Source organism: Pinus tabuliformis, chromosome 3_1 (assembly GCF_031772625.1).
Source record: "Pinus tabuliformis cultivar Carrire ecotype Pingquan chromosome 3_1, CPIR1, whole genome shotgun sequence".
NCBI lineage: Eukaryota > Viridiplantae > Streptophyta > Pinopsida > Pinales > Pinaceae > Pinus > Pinus tabuliformis.
This window is the reverse complement of record NC_142301.1, coordinates 110,365,633-110,389,074: the sequence shown is the minus strand read 5'-3', so window position 1 is coordinate 110,389,074 and position 23,442 is coordinate 110,365,633. Positions and strand designations below refer to the sequence as shown.

Sequence of the window (23,442 nt, the reverse complement as noted above, 5' to 3'; positions counted from 1 at the left end):
GCAATCCTCCGCCCCGGACCCTTTCAATCCCTCTCACATCCCCTCCTTGGAAAAAGGTAAATCCATACCTAGTTTCAACTCCCTCTCGTCTTCTAAAGAGCAACCCTCTGTGGTTCTAGAACGGCCGGATGAAGATATGGAAACAGAAGCCACTATTGCTCTCAGGCTTCAGCACGAAGCAGAAGAAGAAGTTCCAGGAGAAATCATTATTATGAAGAAGACCAAACGGAAGTCATCATCGATGGCTTAGATATCTTTACACTTGAGGCGGCCTGCAAACAAAAAGAATTCAACTCCATTCAACCTTGGCAAATCGACAAACTTGAAGGAGTCCTAGCCAAGGCACAGCATAGCAAAAGCCTGGGCATCCAAGGAGGCAGTCCATGGGATGGAAAAAAATTACTCAAGGATCTCAATAAAAGGGGAAGGAAGACAGACCTCCAGCGCACCATAGCATTGGGAGAAATACTTATGGACTCAGGACAATTCCCTAAGTTGACAAAGTTCTACAAACCCAAATCTCAATTTACATGAAGTTAATATCCTGGAATGTGAGAGGACTCAACAGCCCCTCAAAACACAGAATGATCAAACATCTGATTCAGCAAGAACAACCCACCATAGTTTTTTTGCAAGAAACCAAAAGCACCACTGATGCTATTGAACGAATCCGTGGCAAAGTTTGGGCAGGAAGCAGGGCTATCTCTGTTGATGCCTCAGGCGCCTCAGGAGGGTTAGCTATTCTTTGGAACCCACAGATCATCACATTATATGACTATCACGCCACACTCCATCTCCTTCAAGCTTCATTCCACCTAGTTGGCACGAACATTCATGGTCACCTCACAAATGTTTATTTTCCACAATCTATTCAGCAAAAAATAGAACTTCTAGAAACGCTTGCTCTTCTCAATGAAAACAGACAATTCCCGCTTTGGATCGGGGGAGGAGACTTCAACATAATAACTTCCATGGCAGAGAAACAGGGCGGCCGAATTGGGCTTGACAGTGACAGTGAAAGCCTCAAAGAGTTCATTCGAAACAATCACCTTATGGACATCCCTACCTCGAATGGAATCTTCACATGGACCAACAAACGAAGAGGTCTTCAACACATCGCCTCACGCCTTGACAGATTCTTCCTTTCTGACAATGCTATACATTTAGGAGGGGATTTCAATGCCTCCATCCTGCCTCACAGTGGATCCGATCACTGTCCAATTTTGTTACAATGGTCCAGACCAGGCAATCAATGTAACCGGCCCTTCAGATTTGAAGCGTTCTGGCTCACAAACACCACTTTCAGAAAAGTAGTCAGTGATGCATGGACAGCCTACACTCCGCCGCAGGGTGCCAAAATGTATCAATTTCAACAAAAGCTAAAGAATTTGAAGTATGTCCTCAAAATCTGGAATCGCACAAGTTTTGGCAACATTCAAGAGAAGCATTCTCAATTAGAGCAGCAAATGAGCAAACTCCAGCAAAATCTCATACATCATGGCAGAACAGAAGAACAAGCAAAGCAGGAATAGGAACTCTGGAACCAAATAGAAGAACGCAGGAAGCAAGAAGAAATACTCTGGCGGCAAAAATCGAGAATCAACTGGCTCAAAGAAGGCGAGAAAAACACAAAATTCTTTCACAAGACCGCTATCCAAAGGCGAATGCATAACAATATAGCGTTCATCAACAACCAACAAGGCGAAAGAATTGAAGAGCATGAGAACATGGAGAAAGAATTTACAGGGTATTTCAAGGACATCTTAACGGAGCCCGTTGAGAACAGAGAAGCAGCTATCCGCGCCATCACGCAACATATTCCCAGCATAATCACAGAGGATCACAACACCAGACTTCTTCAGCCCACGACCCTGCAAGAAATTGAAGAAGCCATGGCTCAACTCAAAGACGGAAAAGCACCTGGTCCCGATGGCTTCACAGCCAATTTTTTCCACGAATTTTGGGACCTCATCAAGTATGAAGTATGGAACCTGGTTGAAGAATCCCGAAGTATGCACTGGATCCTTCCGGCCCTTAATACCACCTTCCTTGCTCTGGTACCCAAAGGTGAGGAACCAAACAGGCCGGAAAACTTCAGACCTATCGCGCTCTGCAACGTCATATACAAGCTAATCTCAAAAGTGATCGCAAACAGGCTCAAACCTCTCCTTCCCCTGCTCATATCCCTGGAGCAAACAGGCTATGTGGAAGGACGGCAGATTATGGATGGGATCATCTTATCAAATGAGGTCATACACTCTTTAAAGCTCCTCAAAAAACCAGGTATGATCCTAAAACTTGACCTCTCCAAAGCTTTTGATAAGCTTAGCTGGAATTTTATACAAAAAATGCTTCTAGCCTTTGGATTTAATGCTACATGGACCAGGTGGATCATGAGTCTCATCACTTCTCCTAGCTTCTCAGTTCTCCTAAACGGATCTCCCTCGTCTCCTTTCAAGCCCTCACGTGGCATAAGACAAGGGGATCCTCTCTCACCCTTTATCTTTGTTTTAATGGCGGAGGGTCTTAGCAGACTACTCAAAGCAGCTATAGCCTCTAACAAGCTCAAAGGTATTTCCATTCATGGCCTCAATCCGTTGTCCCATCAACAATTTGTGGACGACACCATGTTATTTGGCCATCCATCCTCAAAAGAAGCCTCCATGTTCAAATCGCTCCTCTCTCTTTACTCAGAAGCTTCAGGTACCTCTATCAATGCCTCCAAGTCTTAGCTTTTCTTTTTCAATACCCCTCTCTCCACACAGAGAAATATAGCCAGAATTTTGGGATTCTCCATCTCCCATCTGCCTTCTAAATATCTTGGAGCGCCACTCACAGCGTCGGCTATTAAAAATACCTCCTGGCAATCTCTCCTTGACAAGCTGGAATCTAATCTCGCTTTGTGGACTTTCCGTGCTCTCAACATGGCAGGAAGATTGGTCTTGATCAAGTTTGTCCTTCAAGCTATGCCGTTGTATCTCTTCTCCACTTTGGCAGCTCCAAAATGGGTTCTCAAAGCCATTCGCAATTTACAACGCAACTTTCTCTGGGGCTCCACAGGCAGAAATCGAAAATGGGCCCTTGTGAATTGGAAGGAGGTGTGCAAACTCAAATCAGAGGGTGGGCTAGGGCTTAGAGATCCACTTCAAAGCAACAACACTATGGGTGCCAGAATGTGGTGGAACTGGCTATCCAAGCCTCACGTACCTTGGGCCCGCTTATGGCAAGCAAAGTATGCTATGGGAAGTCAGTGGCAAGATCTAATCAGAATCAACTCCAACGCCCAAGGCTCCCCAATCTGGAATGCTACTAAGATACACAGTCGATTCATACAGGAGCACAGTTTTTGGGAAATTCACTCCGGCACGTCAGCCAAGTTCTGGGAGGATTCGTGGCAGCAACTCCCCAAGCTTGCCGATCTATTCCAGATGCCACACTGGCAATCGTACATGCAGCAAGAAAACCTCATACATGTGCACCAATTCTGGCATCCAACGCTCAACCAAGACTATCAAGCATGGAGACTTGCAAACAGTTGGCAAAGGGACTGGGAAGGTGAACCATACTCAAACTTGGATCAGGAACTCACACAACGCAGAATACGATACTCTCACCAGCAGGACAAGCTTAGATGGGGTCACAAGCACAAAGGCACATTTACCACTAAAGAGGCACATCAGCTGCGCTACTCAGGCAGCCAAGATAATCATGACCAAATCTGGGCGCGTGTATGGCATTCAGGGCTTTGGCCCAAAATTTCAACCTTCCTATGGCTTCTCAGCAAAAAGCGTATACTTACTTGGGACAATTTACGGAAGCGCGGTTTCATTGGGCCCTCTAGATGCCCAAACTGCAATCTTCAAGCAGAGACAATCAGTCATCTCATGGAGTCCTGCACACTTGCAAAGCAGCTGTGGGAAAGGGTGGAATCCTGTAACAACAGAGCAGCACCAAGAGGCGAGGATATAACTGACAATCTCAGGAATTGGAGCAAGAACCCGTTCCAAAGCCAATTCTTCAACACACTATGGGATCTCATTCCTGGTTTCCTGTACTGGCTCCTCTGGAAGGAGCGTAACTCTCGCATCTTCAACAACTCCTCCAGGACAATAGATGCTCTGTGGCTCATCTATAAAAGAAATATCCAGGAAACCTTAGCCATCAAATCCTGGTATGACACTGACATGCCAGAGGGGCAGCAGGAAAGGGATATTTTAAAAGCTTGGAATCTTGACCCTTCAACCTTTGCAAAGGTCATCACGCGCCCCCCCAGCAACCCCTCCTCTCCGTCCTCATGGTCCCTACCTGCTCTCAACTCTTTCAAGCTCAACTTTGACGGAGCAGCAAAGGGTAATCCGGGTCCAGCTGGGTATGGAGGAATCATCAGAAGTCATACAGGTGCTCCCATGCACATCTATTATGGCTCTCTTGGCAAAGATACCAATAATGTCGCAGAAATGGAAGGACTTTGGCAGGGGATCTGTATTGCGGAGCAACTTCAGTTCTTTCCACTAGAGGTTGAAGGAGACTCGCTGATCCTTATTAATGCCGCCAAAAAAATCCAAGCAGGAACAGCTGCGGACAAAGTTACAACCAGCTGGAGACTTCTAAGCAGAATGGAAGACTTGGCAACTAAGCTTACAAATCCACATAGCCTATCCTTTCAGCATGTGCGAAGAACAGCTAATAAAGTAGCCGACAGACTAGCCAACCAAGGAGTTTCTAACTTCTTCTCAGGATCCTTGGACATAGTCGATGATGAACACCTCAAACAAGATTGCATCACCCTGGTGCAAAAGGATCTCTCCCCCCCGGATGCGGGTGGTTGCTAGCGCAATAGAGCCCATGGCTTGTCAACAGGGCAGGTGTCCGCCCGGACAAGCCACGTACCCCCAAAGGACATGCCTTAAACCCGCAAGCATGCAGCATTCAAGGCCGGTAGTTAATACTGGCTGCAGAGCTGTCCCTCCGACATTCATTGCCAGCATTGAAACGCTAACCATGGCCCTTCAAAGCCGAAAGCTCGCAGACATTCCTCTGCACTTTTCGCCTGCACCGGTTCTGATCTGGAAGGAAGGGGCGGAAGCTCATTACTTCGGCTCTCTGTCTGACTGTGGGAACGATTGTGAAGGTTCAGGTGCCACAGACCTGAGCAATTGGAGAGCTGGACAATTCAACTGTGAGCCTAGTCGTTTGGAGGTCCTGCATTCATACAATCCGTAGTCTTGTGGAGGAATTGGGAGTCTGGTGCAGGGGAACAATTGGTGTACACACACCCGCCATCCGCTCTCCTTCACAATGCATCATGAAAGGCTTCGGGGTATCAGTCGTCGGGGCAGTTTTAGTGGAAGAGCCCATTCCCCCTCCTCCTCCATAGAAGATTCCTCTGAGCATAGAAGACCGAGAGGCAGGCCTCCGGGCAGAGGAAGAATTGTGGAACCGCCGGAAAGAATGGAATGCGGGCATACAGAACACCCGATGGTAAGATATCGCCTCCCCTGTACTCTGGCCAATTCGACCTTCTTCGTCACTGTTTCAGTTGAACATTGCCGTAACCCGTGGGGTGATGATGATGCCCCTCATGCTGACCCTCCGCGGATTCCTGGGGTTGTCCCGACTGTGGAAATGGAATTTCCGGCCATCGACATGTTGAGGCCTGTTCATGACCCTGGAGCTGGTCCAAGCGAGCCTGTGCATCGCCATGGTGCTGGTCCAAGCGAGCCGGTGCAACGCCATGGTGCTGGTCCAAGCGAGCCTGTTCAGCGCAATGTTGGTAAGGGCAAAGCAATTCTCCAGCCCCCCTGCTGCCAGATGGAGGACGAGCCTCAGACCACAGATGAAGAATAGGGCGCGCTCCAGGTTTCTCTGCATGATTTTTCTTGCTGTCACCTCTCCTTGCGACCACATATATGTCTGCAATCGGTCTTTTTGTACTCCAGTTCATGTGTCTATGTGTCCATCATGGTTATCTGCTACTTCTGTTATGGTGTCTATGTGTCCTTCGTGTCTATGTGTCTATCGTGTCTAAGTTGTCTCAGTCCAGGTGTCGGCTACGTAAGCGACACTCTGGATCCAGCTTTTGTATCCCTGTTATGAACTTTCTTGTGTTTTCAGTTGGTCCCAGGACCAGTTTTACAGGGTCGCGGCCCTGGTGTAATACTGATAATGTAATTTGGCTCTCGATGTAATATATTTTAGCTCAGTCTTATTTAGAAAAAAAAAAAAAAAAAAAAAATTGATTTAAAAGCATTTAAATAATAATGTATATATATATATTAAAAATATAACCAAAACATTAACGTTTTTATACAAATCATATCAAATTATAAATTCACATTGTAATATCAAAACATTAACGTTTTCATAGAAATCATATCAAATTATAAATTCACCTTGTAATATCGAACAACAAAATTGGGAAAATGGAACACAACCCAATGTATAACCAACGCATCATTATTTTAATGGAAGGGGAAATACGTTGCATATTTACACGACATATTTTAACAGAAAGCGATGCATGTGGGATAATTGTTGCAAAGTGAGCAAACAAACCGCAACTAACACCTCCCACGTGGCTCTGCAACCTAAACAAGCCATCATAATCTCTAGATCCAATTGTGTGAATCGTCACAAAGAAAAACATCGCAAGCCAATTTAAAAAAGGAAATTAATCAATAATCACGGGAATTTCGTTGACATCAAACTAATTGCCAAACTTTGAGGCAAAATATCAGCTTTGGAGCGCGCTTTAATCCACCTATCGCACTTTGCTTTACGGCAATACAACTATACACTGCGAGTTTAACTGAAAGAGTTCTATTGCGATTTTCATGGTTCAACGTAGCACAAATGTTTCATCCCATCACCACATTTTCTGGGAAATGCAACCTATCATACCGATGTATATTCACACATATCGTCACAATTGCAGATTACAACTTTCATGTCAAGATTTAATTCTCTGTTTTGGTGACCATTGCAGGTATTTTCTGAAGCTGTTGACTTTATCTTTGGAAACACAGAATTTCAGGGCGCACCACATAGCTCCATATGGCAATTTTTATGCGCAAATCTAGGCATACAAGAGGAAGGACAACTACGCAGAAAGAACAAAACGGTTCCATGAAATAATTTAGCGTTAGATATTTTGAAAGCAAACAGCATAGGCCAGAAGAGACAGAGTGACATTCCCCGGAGATTGTTATCAAAACTACATTTGTGATATTATTAAACTAAATATGATTTTATTTATTTTTTTATTGTAGAGATGAGGATCCTACGGGATTTAGTTGCGAAATCGTAGTGCAACGCACCATCTCTTCAACGTCAACACATCGAATTTTGGCTGGCAGTTGTTTTTTAATGGAATGTTGATCCCAGATTTCTTCCGAGACACAAAATTTTCTGCCAAACTATGTACTTAGTGTCAATGCAAACTGGATTGAAAGAAATGAACGATGCGAAGAACATGAGGAGATCATGCCCAACATATGTGCAGAGATGCTAAATACATGCTCCAGATCTCACCCCTTGATTCCAGATCCACGTTTTATTATTGATTATTTTTTTTATTTTTGTGGATTTGTGTTCATATCAATCTCATTGAAGATTTTCCGTTTGTTTATAGGATCATTGTGATAGAAGGATTCTCAATGGCAAACAACGAATTGGATGTGAACGGATTAAATGACAAGGTTAAAATGGAAGGATTCGAAGCCTAAGATCGAGGGAGGCATAAAAGGAGAGGAGGCTATCATAACACAAGGGGGGTGATTCGGATCCAAGCACAAGAGGAGTTGCGTTCCAGCTGAGGGGATTGTCTACTCTTTATTCAATTTGTGCTTAAGCACTTCTGTTTTGTGCAAATTGTTGAAATTGTAATTTCAACCACTGCCCAGTTAAACAGCCGGCATTTAATTCAGCGAAACCACCAGACTTCATCGCATCGCTTTTCTCCAACCGGTGGTATTCTCTCAAACGCCCCCGATACTATACCCTGTTTGACGCGTGTCCTCAGGCAGCTTTCAAAACAGTCATTTTCCCGAAACGTAATGTTAGTTTGTTTTGTTCAAGCGATAACCGTTCGATTAAAATGAAGGGTATCCACCGTCCGATTGAAACCAAGTTGCTGAACAGATCTCCGCCATTGATCCATGAACCTTGGGTGGAGTAAAAGTTTCCTTTGACTGCCGGTTTGCCAGTAAAATAATTAATGCAATTTATTTCGGTTTGTAGATTGTTAGTTTGTTTTGTTCAACCTATAACCGTTCGATTAAAATGAAGGCTATCCACCATCCCATTGAAACCAAGTTGCTGAACAGGTCTCCGCCATTGATCCATGAACCTTGGGTGGAGTAAAAGTTTCGTTTAACCGCCGGTTTGCCAGTAAAATAATTAATGCAATTTATTTCGGTTCGTAGATTGTTGGTAGAGTTTTAATTTTAATGTTTTTTAACTCACGAGAAGTATGGGCATAGTAAAAATGTATTGGTTATGTTTTAGTTTTAGTTGTTCATAATAATATGTAATGTAAAGGAAGAGAGAGGCGCAGCAGCGCAATAGAAAAAAGGGAAGAACGCACAGAGTGCGAACTAATGTTTTTTTTGGGTTGAAATGTAATGTAATGGAAATGCAGAGCATGAATTACGTTTACAATAATAAATGTAAGAAAGTTTTTTTTTACACAGCAGTGAATGTAATTTTCTGTAATTGAAGATTGTTTTCACAGCAGTGAATGTAAAGAAATTTCATACACACTAGTGTAAAATTTCCAGAAGAGACAAAGTAATTTCTTTTGTGAACTCTGAAAGTTTTTCAGTTCTACTTGGAAAATCCCTCTATAAGAGGAAGAAATTTGTATCAAGCAGTTTTTATTAATGAATATAAAGTTTTTATGTGTGTGAAAAACTCTAGTTTTCTTCAGCAAACAATTTTTGCTTCCCTGTATTAAGATCCTGTAGCAAAACAGAGCATCACTTTTCTGTTCAGTTCAGTTCAGTTATTTTGTTTTGGAATTTAGCAGAAAATTCCCAACAGTGGTATCAGAGCTTGTCCAGGCTCTTTGAAGGTGTCAAAGAAGCTGAAGGAAGGGTTCCTTGCAGCAGTGAGCTTCTCCAGCAGAGTGAAGACTAAGTCAAAAATCCAAGCTAGTTTTTTGTATTGCTGTTGAAGACAGTGAGTTATTTTAATACACAGTCAAGCATTTTAAAGCATAGTTAAGGAGTGCAAGAATGGTTGGCTCTAGCACCAGCACTAGCATGGGTATTTTTAATACTCAGCTCCCACAGTTTAATGGGAAAAACTATGACTATTGGGCAATAACCATGAAAGCTTTGCTTGCCTCACAAGACTTATGGGAATTTGTTAAGGATGGATTTGAAGAACCAGTACATGAAAATGAGTTTAATAGGTTAACTTAGGCAGAGAAGATCTGTTGAAGAGCTATAAGAAGAAGGACCCAAAAGCCCTCGTATTTTTGTATCAAGCAGTGCATGAGAGTGTGTTTCCAAGGATAGCAGCAGCCAAGACATCCAAAGAAGCATGGCAAACTCTCAAGACAGCGTATCAAGGCATGGAGAAAGTGAAGACAGCAAAACTATAGTTGCTGAGGAGAGATTTTGAGAATCTTTGCATGAAGGAGTCAGACAATATTGACTCATTCTTCACACAAGTGATTGGTCTGGTCACACAGATAAAGTCTCATGGAGAGATTCTTGAAGAAAGAAGGATTATGGAGAAACTGTTGAGGGTCCTACCCTCAAAGTTCGATGTGATTGTTACCACCATAGAAGAGACAAAGGATCTCACAAACTTTTCAGTTGATGAACTACATGCATCACTGATAACACATGAGAAGAGATTGAGTAGAAATGAAAACTCATCTCTAGAGCATGCCTCAAGACCTAGATGTCCTTTGGAAGAGGAAGAGGTCAAGGTAGAGGAAACAAGAGAGGAAGAGGCAGAAGCCAAAACAGAGGTGGAAGAAACAGCCTAACAAATGCTCAAGGAAAAGGCAGCAATCCAAATCAGAACCAAAGCCAAGGTAGCAGCCAACAAACTGTACAACACCATGCTCAAGGACAAAGGTATGAAAAATCCAATGTCCAATGTTACTACTGTAAAAAATATGGGCATTATGCAAATGAATGTAGGAAGAAACAACATAATATGAATAATAGAACTAGTGCAAATTTCACTAGAAAAAATATCAGCCAAAATAATTTGTTTTTAGCTTGTAATATTGCTGAGGAAAAGAGTGAAGATGTATGGTTTCTAGACTCCGGTTGCGGTAACCATATGACAGGAAACATAGCCCTGTTTTCTATGTTAGATCAGAATGTGAAGTCACAAGTCACACTAAGGACTGATAATAAAGTTTTTGTTATGGGAAAAGGAGAAGTAAAAGTTTTAACAAAGAAAGGAGAAAAGAAAACCATAGTAGATGTTTATTATGTTCCTAGAATGAAATGTAATCTCTTAAGTATTGGACAGCTTGTTCAAAAGGGTTACAATGTTTTCTTTGTGAATGATATATGCACCATGATGGATAGAGCACCCAGCAAACAATGTATTGCTGAAGTGAAGATGACAAGGAACAGGATGTTCCCTCTCAGAATGAAGGCAGATTTGAAAAATAAAGAAGAAATTGCAGCAGTGACTCAAGAGGTTGTCGAAAGCGAACCAAAGGATGAAAATTGGTTGTGGCACATGAGATTTGGACATCTCAACTTTGGAGGTCTTAATTTGTTGAGTAGAAAAGGAATGGTAAGAGGATTACCATTGATAGAGAAACCAGACAGCCTTTGTGAAGGTTACATCTTGGGGAAACAACACAGAGAAAGTTTTCAATCAGGGAAAAGCATAAGGGCAAAAGCACCCTTAGAGATTGTCCACTCAGATTTATGTGGACCAATGCAAACTCCATCACTTGCAGGCAGCCACTACATATTAACATTCATTGATGATTTTAATAGAAAAACTTGGGTCTATTTCCTTAAGAACAAAAGTGAAGTGTTTGAAAGATTTTGCAATTTCAAGGCACTTGTGGAAAACCAAAGCAGGCTGCATATCAAAGTTCTGAGAACTGATAGAGGAGGTGAGTATATCTCCAAATAATTTCTATGATTTTGTAGAGAAAATGGAATTCATAAGCAGTTTACAGCTAGGTATACCTCATAAGCAGTTTACAGCTAGGACAATCATGGATATGGCGAGGATCATGTTAAAGGCAAAGCATTTGCCAAATGATTATTGCGTTGAAGTTGTACATTGTGCAGCGTACATTTTGAATAGATGCCCTACGAAAGTAGTGATGAACAGAGTGCCGGAAGAAGCATGGAGTGGGAGAAAGCAAGTAGTCACCCACATGAAAGTTTTTGGATGTGTGGCTTATGCACACATTCCAGATCAGCTAAGGAAGAAGTTGGACAACAAAGGGGAGAAATGTATTTTCATTGGATACAGTGAGGAATCCAAAGCTTACAGGTTGTATAACCCATCCACCAAGAAGCTCATTGTGAGTAGAGATGTTCAGTTCATTGAGGAGGAAGCTTGGGATGGAATCATAGAGAAGACAGTTAATGTTAAAACCTCTTTGTCACGTGATGAAAATGATGAGGAGATGGTTGAAATACATCCCCAAATAGCAGCACCAACACAAGGACAACAAGGGACACCCTTGAGGAGAAATGAAAGTGCTTCTCCAAGCACATCTCAAGGAGGAAATTCAAGTGCTTCTTCAAGCACTTGCACACCAAATGAAAGAGGTAAGAAGTTTAGAAATTTAATTGATATTTATGAGCAAGAGGCAGCAAATGAAGGTATAAATTCTTTGTTTGCTTTATATTGTCATGTTGATGATCCTGTTCATTTCGAAGAAGAAATTAAGGATAAGAAATGGATAGAAGCTATGGATGAGGAAATCAATGCCATAGAAAGAAACAAGACATGGGATTTGGTTGAGCTATCAAAAGGAAAAGAAGTCATTGGAGTTAAATGGGTTTATAAGACCAAGAGTAATGCTGAAGGCAAAATAGAAAGACACAAGGCAAGACTTGTTGTCAAAGGATATAAGCAGCAATATGGGAGAGACTATGAGGAAACTTTTGCACCAGTTGCAAGAATGGAAACCATGAGAGCAGTGTTGTCCATAGCAGCACAAAATAAGTGGAAAGTTTACCAAATGGACGTGAAGTTAGCATTCCTAAATGGAGTGTTAAAGGAAGAGGTCTACATAGAACAACATCTACGCTATGAAAAGAAAGGCTAAGAGCACAAAGTGTGCAGATTAAAGAAAGCTCTTTATGGGCTGAAGCAAGCACCAAGAGCATGGTACAGTAGGATAGATTCATGTCTACTGGAAATGGATTTGACAAATGTGAGGGAGAACCCACCCTCTACATCAAAGAAAAGGATGGTAAATTACTAATTGTTGTGTTATATGTTGATGATGTTATTTTCACAAGCAATGATGTTTATCTTATTGAAAATTTCAAAACAGTCATGAAAGAAGAATTTGAGATGACTGACATGGGTTTGCTGAGATACTTCTTAGGAATAGAAGTAGAACAAAATGGAAATGGGATTTTTATCTCACAGGCGAAATATGTTAAGGAAGTGTTGGAAAGATTCAACATACAGGAGAGCAAAGCAGCAATCATTCTCACAGTGATGGGATTAAAACTCTGCAAAGAGGACAGCAGCAAGGATTTTGATCCTAGTTTGTACAAGAACATGGTTGGCAGCCTCATGTATTTGACTGCAACTAGGCTGGATATAATGTTTGCTGTTAGTTTAATTTCAAGATTCATGGAGAGTCCAAAAGAAGCACATTGGCAGGCAGCAAAAAGAATTCTGAGGTAGGTTAAAGGTACAAAAAGGTTTGGAATTTTATATACTACTTCAGAATGTTCAGATTTAATTAGATACACTAATAGTGATTGGGCTGGAAGTGTAGATGATCGGAAAAGCACATCCAGTTATGTTTTTGACATGGGTTCAGGAGAAATTTCATGGGCTTCTAAAAAACAGCCTATTGTAGCGTTGTCTACAACAGAGACAGAATATGTGGTAGCTACAGCAGCAGCATGTCATGCAGTATGGATGAGAAAAATGTTAAGGAGCTTATGCCAAGAGCAAGTAAAAGGAACTATGCTTTTTTGTGACAATAGCTCAGCTATTGCATTATCCAAGAATTCGGTGTTTCATAAGAGAACGAAACACATTGACACAAAGTTTCACTACATCAGAGAATTGGTAAACAGTGGAGAAATTGTTTTAGAACATTGCAGAACTCAGGAGCAGGTTGCAGATATTCTGACCAAGCCTTTGGGGCAGAAAAGTTTTGAATTTTTGAGGAAATGTTTGGGTATGACTAATAACCCAACAGTTGAAATTAAAGGGGAGTGTTGAAATTGTAATTTCAACTGCTGCCCAGTTAAACAACTGTGCATTTAATTCAGCAAAACCACCAGACTTCATCGCACCGCTTTTCTCCAAGCGGTGGTATTCTCTCAAACGCCCCCGATACTGTACGCTGTTTGACGCGTGTCCATAGGCAGTTTTCAAAATAGCCATTTTCCCATAACGTAATGTTCGTTTGTTGTGTTCAAGTGATAACCGTCCGATTAAAATGAAGTCTATCCACCATACGATAGAAACCAAGTTGTTGTACAGGTCTCCACCATTGATCCATGAACCTTGCATGGAGTAAAAGTTTCGTTTTACCACCGGTTTGTCAGTAAAATAATTAATGCAATTTATTTCGGTTCGTAGATTGTTGGTAGAGTTTTAATTTTAATGTTTTTAACTCACGAGAAGTATGGGCATAGTAAAAATGTATTGGTTATGTTTTAGTTTAGATGTTCATAGTAATATGTAATGTAAAGAAAGAGAGAGGCACAACATTGCTATAGCAAAAAGGGAAGAACACACAGAGTGCGAATGAATGTTTTTTTTGGGTTGAAATGTAATGTAATGGAAATGCAGCAGCATATGTAAGGAATTACATTTACAGCAGTAAATGTAAGAAAGTTTTTTTTACACAGCAGTGAATGTAATTTTCTGTAGTTGAAGATTGTTTTTACAGCAGTGAATGTAAAGAAATTTTACACACAGTAGTGTAAAATTTCCAGAAGAGACAGAGTAATTTCTTTTGTGAACTCTGAAAGCTTTTCAGTTCTACTTGGAGAATCTCTCTGTAAGAGGAAGAAATTTGTATCAGGCAGTTTTTATTAATGAATATAAAGTTTTTATGTGTGTGAAAAACTCTGTTCTTCTTCAGCAAAAAAAATTTTCTTCCCTGTGTTAAGATCCTGTGGCAAAACAAAACATCATTTTTCTGTTCAGTTTAGTTTAGTTATTTTGTTTTGGAATTTAGCAGAAAATTCCCAACACAGATAGAATGATTGTAGAGAATGAAATAGGGTTTTTGGCCTTGTTTATTTGCTTAGCACTATTGCAGACATTAAGATAATAGGTCTAAAATTCTTAAAGACAATATATTTTGTAAGAAGTTTTGGCATTGTTTTAAATAAATTCTCATTCTTGTGTACTATTACCAGAATGCTGAATTTTTATAATTCTGTCAAAATTTTATAATTATTTCAATTTTTATTCCAAATAACGTTTCTTGTTGATATCTAACACTATTATTGGTTCAATATATCTAACACTATTATTGGTTCAATTTTGATATGTTGTTGAAGCTTTACGGAGACCTATCTCTAGAAGGCAGAATGAGATCGAATCTATAATGAATTCATCGAAATATAAATGATAACTAAATTCATTGAAGATAAATTATAATTATTTATGATTTAATCGCAAATGTATTTTGTTTTTATTCCATTAGTTATAATGAACTATTTCGTTTATTTAATGGAAGCCACATGGTGAATTCATTCATAAACCAGTTATTCCCCTTGTTTTATTTAATTTTCTCTCGTATTAGGAGAGGGTTATCCATTCTAACTCGACATAGGATCTTCCTTTTAAATTAGTTTTGCATTTGCAAATTAATTTTGCATAAAGTCCTCTCTCTTGAGAGGAAAACATCCTAGTCTTGAGTGGCATGATTGAGCCCTTATATCAATCAAACTTCTTGATTGATTTTAATCTTTATTCAAAACTCTAAAAAAAATCAATCATGAGGATTAATGTAATATATTGTATATTAATTTATTTGTTTTTAATCAATAATACTTAACATTTGGAATTATTTTTTGTTAAACTTACATGGACAGCGAGACAGATGGAAAGATAAATCATTCAGTACATTTTTTATTAACATAAGATACACATTTATAGTACAAATGCGTGACTCTTGGGATTCAGATCCCAAGGTCTCTTGGACTCCTTTTGTCCATTCCACTTCCACACTAACCCTTTAGGATTAGGTGTCCAACATTCCCCCCCTTAATCCGAAGGGTTATGTATGAGTCCAAGAAGAGAGCTGTAATACAAAATGTGCAAAAAATGCATGGCAGCACTAGGCTTAATGTGCTCTATGAAATGTTGGTAAAAAAGGGCGGTGGTTTAAGGATGACCACCAACACTGGAACGCTTAGTGCAGTTCCCGGAACTCTTCCAAAACTGGCAAGAAACTGAAGTTTTCTGCTAGAGGAAGTGATCCTAATGTTTCAAAGAGGGAAACCTTCAACCATAAAAGGGAGGTCTCACCCCGCATAAAAGGTAAAACTTCAACCTGAAAAGGGAAGTCTCAACCTGTGATGGTTTAAGGATAACCAACAACTCTGGAATGCTTAATGCAATTCCTGGAATTCTTCCAAAACTGGCAAGAAGCTGTTGTCTTCTGCTAGAGGAAGTGTTCTCAATCTGTGATTACGGGCATCTTTGTCTCTAGCTGCAACTCTGAAACTGGTGTGGCAGGTTGTGGCTCAGGCTCGCTTGATGTGACTTTGAAGCTTGTAGATGACCATCATTTCCCCCCCTGTCAGATACAAGGTGAGATGATGGAGAAAACTCAACTGCAAGACTGCTTAATACTCTGGAACAAGTTCTGACATGTGTTTGGAATATCTTCTTGGCTGTTGATGCCCATTGCCAAGAAGCGATCCATCCAAGATGAATCTTTGTTCTTGCAGGACGTTTGTTTCTGAAGCATCTGTGTGAAGAATGACTGGTTTTATGACAGTGCTTACATGGTTAAAGATCAAAACAGTGATCTTTCAAATGGCCAACTAGGTCACAGTGTTGGCATTTCACGATCTGTTGTTGTTGTTGTTGCTGTGGAAGAGGGGTAGAATCTGGAACAGTTGAAGCTGAACTGTCATAAGGAGCAGGTGAACTGTCATTAATGAAACCAACACTCTAAAACTGAATGGGCTTGGCATAGTCTGGAATATGAAAGGACAAGTCCTTGTCATATCCAAGACCAGTTCTGTGCTTGTTGTGGACAAGCTGTTCCCAAGGTCTGATGATGGGCTTGGGAAGTGCAGATTGAGTTTCTGCATCTGCATATACAACTGCTACTTTATTTGAATGAACTGTACCATTATTAACATGCTGCTGATGGGTGGTTGTCTTAATGTTCTGAACAGAAACATGTTTAGAATGATGACTCCTCTGTTTTAATTCTTCTTGCTGAAGCTGAGATTCAAGTTGTAAAAAATCAATCTTTTCATGTACATCTTGTAAACAACTATGAATATCGGTGAGAAAATCCTTGCTGATTTTGACTGTATTATCCATAGTAGAGAGTATTAAATTGTTCACTAACTCTAATATTGCACCGATTGGAGCCATTTCTAACCTCAAAATAATAAAACAATGAGGAAAAGATGGACACCAAATAAACTTATGGCAACAACTTCAAATCAGCTTGCAATAGATTCAACATACAGAGAATGGTGATATCCAGAAAACAGACTCCTCATTCAAAAAATGAATTTTCTTCAATTCACCTGAGAATTTAACTTCCAACAAAGCATGCTCCACTCTTCAGCAGGATCCAACTACATTCACAAAACGCATCATCACTAGTTCCTGCCTCTCAAGTATTTTATTACAAGGTACAGCTGTTCAAGGACAGGCAGTCTAGCTGAATGTTTTAATAATTACAATTACCACCATAAATTTGAACTGAATGCTGTTCTTACTTTCAAGTTCTGACAAAAATCACTCTTAAGAAATATCTATGCCCACACTACTCCCAGTGCTCACAAATTAAACCCTGTGTACAAGAATACTCTCCAGCAAGTGTATGAAAGCCTCCTCATTGGCACGTGCAAAGAATTTATTCAAACAAGATAGTCAAAGTCATTGATATCTTAGAATTGAAGAACATGAGGATTAACCCAGTCTTTATTACCATCGATCCCTTGCGTGTACTCCTTCACAATTGCGTGCATCTCTCAAAGAATTTCATGCAAAAATAATGGGGTTGACTGGACCTGTAAATGCAGTAAGGCAGGTAGCCCAATTGTACCGTGTTTATTTCAAAAAAACTGATGAAGAAGGATCGGATTACCTTATTGACTGTTCACATAATATGTACTTGAAGGATCCTAACATGGAATTTGTGAGAATGTTTGGGCTGGAGTATAATGCAGAGCAATTGACTAATGCTATAGCTTATGAACTTATATTTCTAATGACATAATGGGCATGCGCAAGGAATAATGGATTGAGTAATCAAACACATATAAGACATGGGCAGATTTCTGCTGAGTAGAATTGTGATGGTATCAGAGTGAAACGAGAACATCTACTGTAATAAAACAGGAGCATATTTAGCGTTATTTATAAAAATCGGTGGTATGCAAACAGTATAGTTCGACGGACCGAGCAGTGGTATGATGGTTGGGCTACGGAAACGACTGTGCAAGGGGATGTATGCGCCGTATGTGCATGAACACTATTACTATTACCACAATTTATATATAAAAAATTTAGTCTTCAAAAATATTTAACACATTGTACCATCGCCTTTCCCATGCCACTCCAATGGAATGGAACCAGAATACGTCGTGCTCTATCAAAAAAATCCATTCCGCTGCAATACCATTCTACTGTGCCACCTTCCTCCTACGCACTGTGGCAGCGCTCGGACACACCTCTGTGTTACTCCACTCCTTCGTGGTTCAACCTTGGACTCGGGCAATCTTGGTGTGGCTTGTCGCAGGCGGAGGCGGAGTATCAGTAACTGCAAGGTGGTGCTAGCCTAAAAGCACAAACCGCTCCAAAAAAACTCGAAATAACAGCCAATGCTTTGATAGATCGCCCCCTACTCATAGAAATGCCGAAAGAGAAGATTCCAAACAAATGCTATCGAAAGATTAGCTTTTCTAGTCACGGGCGAAAGCTAAGCTACCTTTACCGCATTGGAAGAAATCCGATTATCCGAGTATGTATCACCTACAGGTTCCTCGGCCCGGCACCCCGTCATGGAAAATACAAATCAATGCTGCACATATCCTTCAGACCGGCTTCGAACCCTGATGCTAATCGATCTCGGTTCACAGTGTGGCTCTTATCACAAAAAATTATTCATGAAAATGCCCCGGACGAGAAACATATGATGGAGACGTCGCCTTGCGCAGACCTTTTGCCAAAATTTTGGAAATTTAGGCGCAAAATCTCCTCAGAAGACCACCTCCATAACCAGACCTCACCCTCAAGAATATTCATATCATCATTTACTTTTTTTCTCGGACTACATCTACCGGAATAAGGGATAAGGGCTCTTCTTACATTCAGATTGCTGTGGCAGCAGCTCAAGAGGGAATACACAGTTCTCGAACAATTCAGACGATGGCAATGGCGACGGGGTTATTCATGGCAGCAACGACAGTTCCTTCATCTTCGTCATCATTGGCGAAACCCAGAGGGGAGCTTTCACAAGGTACATTCTCCGTCTCTCTAAAACCCAAAACACCGAATTCCCCTTATCTTCTTGGATTTTCACAGAATATTTCATATACAAACGCTTTCAAAGACCATTTCAAAATCTCCTCAGCCGTGCAGCAAATGCACAGATGGATATAACGCAAACGGACAGCGTATAATGGCAAGAAAATAGCAGGAGTTCCACGAGCAAGGATCCAAACCCAATCTTCTGCACAATTTCACTTTCCCACAATTGAAATGGACGACAGAACAGATGCTGTTATGAGAAATTTGGTGGCATTCGTCTGCAAAAAGGAAACGAAACCGCTGATGTGCTATGTGGACGTGATGGATTGCTTGATCAACACAGTCGCCGATGTTGAGGTGCTGAGAAATGGCGGTATATTGCACAACCGTTTGGGAACAGAGAATATAAAACGTCTATGACACACACAGTGTTTGCAGCAGGTCGAACAGTCGCAGCATGTCAGTGGCCAGAACGACAGAGGCAGAGAGGACAGATACAGCGCTCAGGAGAATGCGAACGTTTAGGCAGGGCCAGGCATTGATTCTTTCTGCGCCAGGCACAGGCAGAGCAGCGCATGGACAGAGGGGCGTTTCGAATCAGGTCAGCACAAAATTATGGGAAAAATTATGAGCAGAGGTGCAGGACTGACATGCACATAACAGGCCACAGAAAACAAGCGGCTCTGATACCATGTTAAACTTACATGGACAGCGAGACAGATGGAAAGATAAATCATTCAGTACATTTTTTATTAACATAAGATACACATTTATAGTACAAATGTGTGACTCTTGGGATTCAGATCCCAAGGTCTCTTGGACTCCTTTTGTCCATTCGACTTCCACACTAACCCTTTAGGATTAGGTGTCCAACATTTTTCTTATATTCTTTAGAGTTAACTTTAGCATACTAAATACTAATTAGTTTTCTAACATTAACTTTCAATAATAATAATAACTTAAGGGAATTACAATAATTTTAATTTTAATTAGGTAGTGTATTTAACTAGACCTTATTTTAATTAAATGTTTCCTTAGAATAATAATAACATTATTAAGCTTAATTAACATTCATTTTACCATTTATCATAGATATATTATAATCTTATAATAAACTAGATTAAATATTTAGTGTTATTGTTAGAACTATATTAATGATATTTAGGAATATATTATAGTATAGGTGATTTTATTATAGAATTGTATTAGTAGTATAAGGTACATTTCTTTATATAGTACAATTAGTTAATTAGTATAATATCATAGAATATATTAGTTTAGATTTGACATATGAGATAAATATGAAATACTTTAATACCTAACATGATTTTAATGATAGTGTAGTATTAACATAGTATTACTTTAGGATTAATAAATAGTATTAAACTAACAAGTTTCATAGTGATAACATTATCATAGCATCATATAAGATTAACAATTAATATTAACTTAATACCATAAAGTTAGTTAGGTTAGAATAAGTTAGGCTAATTGTAAGTCATAACTTAGTCGTGGCTTGGTTAAGCCCCAGATCAGCTTAAGGATCCCTTTTTTTCCTAATCAGCAAGAGGGATAATCTGATGTCTCTTCTGCGTTGATGAATGAAAGTCATATTTTAAGTCATCGGAGATTGAGAGAAGGTAACTGGACCTAGTTAAATCAGTCAGAGCCACTAATCCAAACGGGCAAGGGACAATATTCAAGTCCCTGACCGGGTGGTTTTCCCCCATGTTGTTGCAGCGATTTTCGAGGCATCAACATTTTGGCACTAGAAGGAGGGCCTCTGAAAAGTGTATTTGTTGAGTCTTGAATAATAAAGTCTGATTTTTCTAGATGACTCATACTAAACATTTTTTTTGGAGTTGTATCCCTCAACCCTTGAATTCTAACATTCCGATTGAAATCACAAAATGCTTGACGAAGGTAAAATTCGACGGTGAAGGTAATACCTCTGCATTTGAACATATTCTTCAATTTTCTTTAGATTTTGCTGATTCAAATATTGATCTTGATGAACTTGTCTTATGTAGGATTTTTACCGTGACTCTTACAAGAGTTTCTAAACATTGGTGTGAATTGCTTTTGGCTACCTCGATCCATAGTTGGGATGAATACGCATCAATATTCCTTCATACATTTTCAAATTGTAATCATGATAAGGTATGCGAAGAAATTGAAAATTTGAGAAAGTTAGAAAACAAATACTTAGTTGATTTCATTCTCATATTTAAATTGGTATGTTTAAAATTCGATTATGAAGATCAACCTACAAATGAGGAATTTATAGAATGGTTAGAAGAAGCCCTTTCTCTTCCTTCTCCCTGTAAGGAAAAGGTATTGGAAATTTAAAATCCATCCATTTTAAATAGCATGTCTGAACTAAATCAAATTAACAATGCACAATCTATAAATGATAAATCTCAACAATGCATAGATCTACATCTTACTGTTGATCTTAATCTTCCTCTTGATAATATTGCTGACAATTCAAATGAATCCACTATTACTATTAATCAAGAAAATCAACAAGTGGAAATTATTAATGAAAATGATGTGCATTGTACAAATGATACTTTTGATTTATCTCATGCTATTGACCAGACTCAATTACAAATTCATTCTCAGAAAAATGAAAATGTTTTACAAAATCATGAATCTCGAAGTTGTTTAGATGAGTATGAAACATGTTCAGATAGAGAATATTTCAATTTCATCTCCTCAAACAATTATTTCTACCTTTACCCAGATTTATTTTGCAAAGACATTTCTTTTGCTAAATCATTATTGATTCCTTTTGACGCATATGATTTTAAAGAAGACAAAGGAATTACTTTAGAAATCATTAGTAATGAACTGTCACACAAATTTAATCGGGGTAATGAATTATCAATAGACTACAGTTTTCATGATTTTGAGAATTCTCTTAAATTTCAATTTAATCATTTTGATGGATCTACTATGTTTTCCAAAGGAAAATTTCAGTCAATTTATTTGTCATAGTTATGTAGAAGATAAAATAATTAAATCAATTTTTCATATCTCTCATAACTCATGTATGTTTCAAAATGAATATTTTCCTTTTACCAATGTTACCAATGAAAAATTTCATTTTGAAACTGCATCAAACTGTAATGACCTTTCCCTTCCCATTTTTGATTCTAAACTTCCTATCTTTGATCTTGATTTTCAACCTTTATCATTTCCACAAGTTGATGTTTACACTGTTAATGATTATATCATTCAAATCGAAAGTCGTGGGAAGGAAATTTTTGTGAATTGGTCTCAATTGTCATTTAACCATAGGGAAAATACTAATGGTTGGTAGTCTGAAGAAACAAACATTAATACTTATTGAGTATATCATTAAAAGTGCATAGTGTTCAAAATCCAATTAATCAACACTTATTTTTTCAAACACTTGATAATATAAATTCATCATTCTGCCAATCACCTCACTCATCCAATGATCCCCTTAAGAATACATTTCAAGGTCATTTGGATGACTCAGTTCATAATTTCACTTATGTACATAACATTAATGTTTATTCATCCATCCCCGGATGCGGGTGTCCATTAATGTGTTTATGGTGATGAGACGGGGCGACGGCGGACGGGATGGCCACTTGGCCCTCAGCAACCATCCCAAGACCAGAGTAAATGATCCTCATGGCACCTCGCAGGTGGCATTAAATGACTGCTACAGTCGAGGCAGAGCCATTCCTTGTTTAACCATGGCGCCAGAACACATTCCAGGCATTCTGCCCTTGTTTCACTGCGCTTGCCCTCCGCAGGCGGAAGAGCCAACTGAGAGAACCAGCATGGGGCGCCACTGCTGGATTGTTTGCTGCCTTGACTTGGGTAATGGTCACCACCATTCCCAAACAAATCTCTGCAACTCAGCTCTTGTTCTCCAACATTCTGTTACCTCTGCGCAAAATTCCTCTGTTTATTCTCCTTCTGCTTCCCCTGACTCATTCTCTACTCCTTTTTCCACCATGGTTCGCCACCGCATGCATAGCAGAAGTGGTGGCACGCGAGGAGGCAACTCTCATTCCCAGGCTCTGCATCGAAGCAATTCGGATTCCCCGGCTTCCTCTGTGGAAAATCCCCAATATCCGAACACCAGAAGTGGCCGTGGCAGAGCATGCCTCTACTGCTCTAGTCGCGAAGAGGTAGTTTTGCGTACTACTCCCTTTCCTCTGCTCCTGCACCACGTCCCTCACACGATGCAGTTCCAGTTCCGCAGCTCTCTGAACTGCCCAGTTAATGTTTCCATCATCTCCATCTCCATCACTGAAGAGGCTGAGCAGCACATCCCTATGACAATTCCCATGGAGGAGACGCACAGAGCTAGTCCAAGTCGGAACAGAGGCAATGACGAAGAACAAGGTGGTAATGGTGGTCAGAACAGATGGCATGGGAAGGCCATTGCTGGAAGCTTGCATGATGAATTGGGCCTTCAAAGTGACACGCAGGCAGTGGAAAGCCGCATGGAGGACACGTCGAGCCCGCAGTTGGAAGCCGGAAGCAGGGAGGGAGCTCATCAGATGGTGGGACATGGCGAGT

General features: G+C 40.0%; 1 protein-coding gene across 1 annotated transcript; it reads left to right on the top strand.

Annotated features, from left to right (window-relative positions):
• The first annotated feature begins 584 nt into the window (after positions 1–584).
• On the top strand, positions 585–1,532 carry LOC149186026 (uncharacterized). The gene has a single exon (XM_089409210.1). It carries the CDS (start codon positions 585–587, stop codon positions 1,530–1,532), a length of 948 nt encoding a protein of 315 aa, XP_089265336.1.
• The last annotated feature ends 21,910 nt before the right edge of the window (positions 1,533–23,442 follow it).

Coding starts and splice junctions, on each gene's coding strand:
- LOC149186026 (XM_089409210.1), top strand. CDS start 585: ATGATCAAACATCTGATTCAGCAAGAACAACCCACCATAGTTTTTTTG.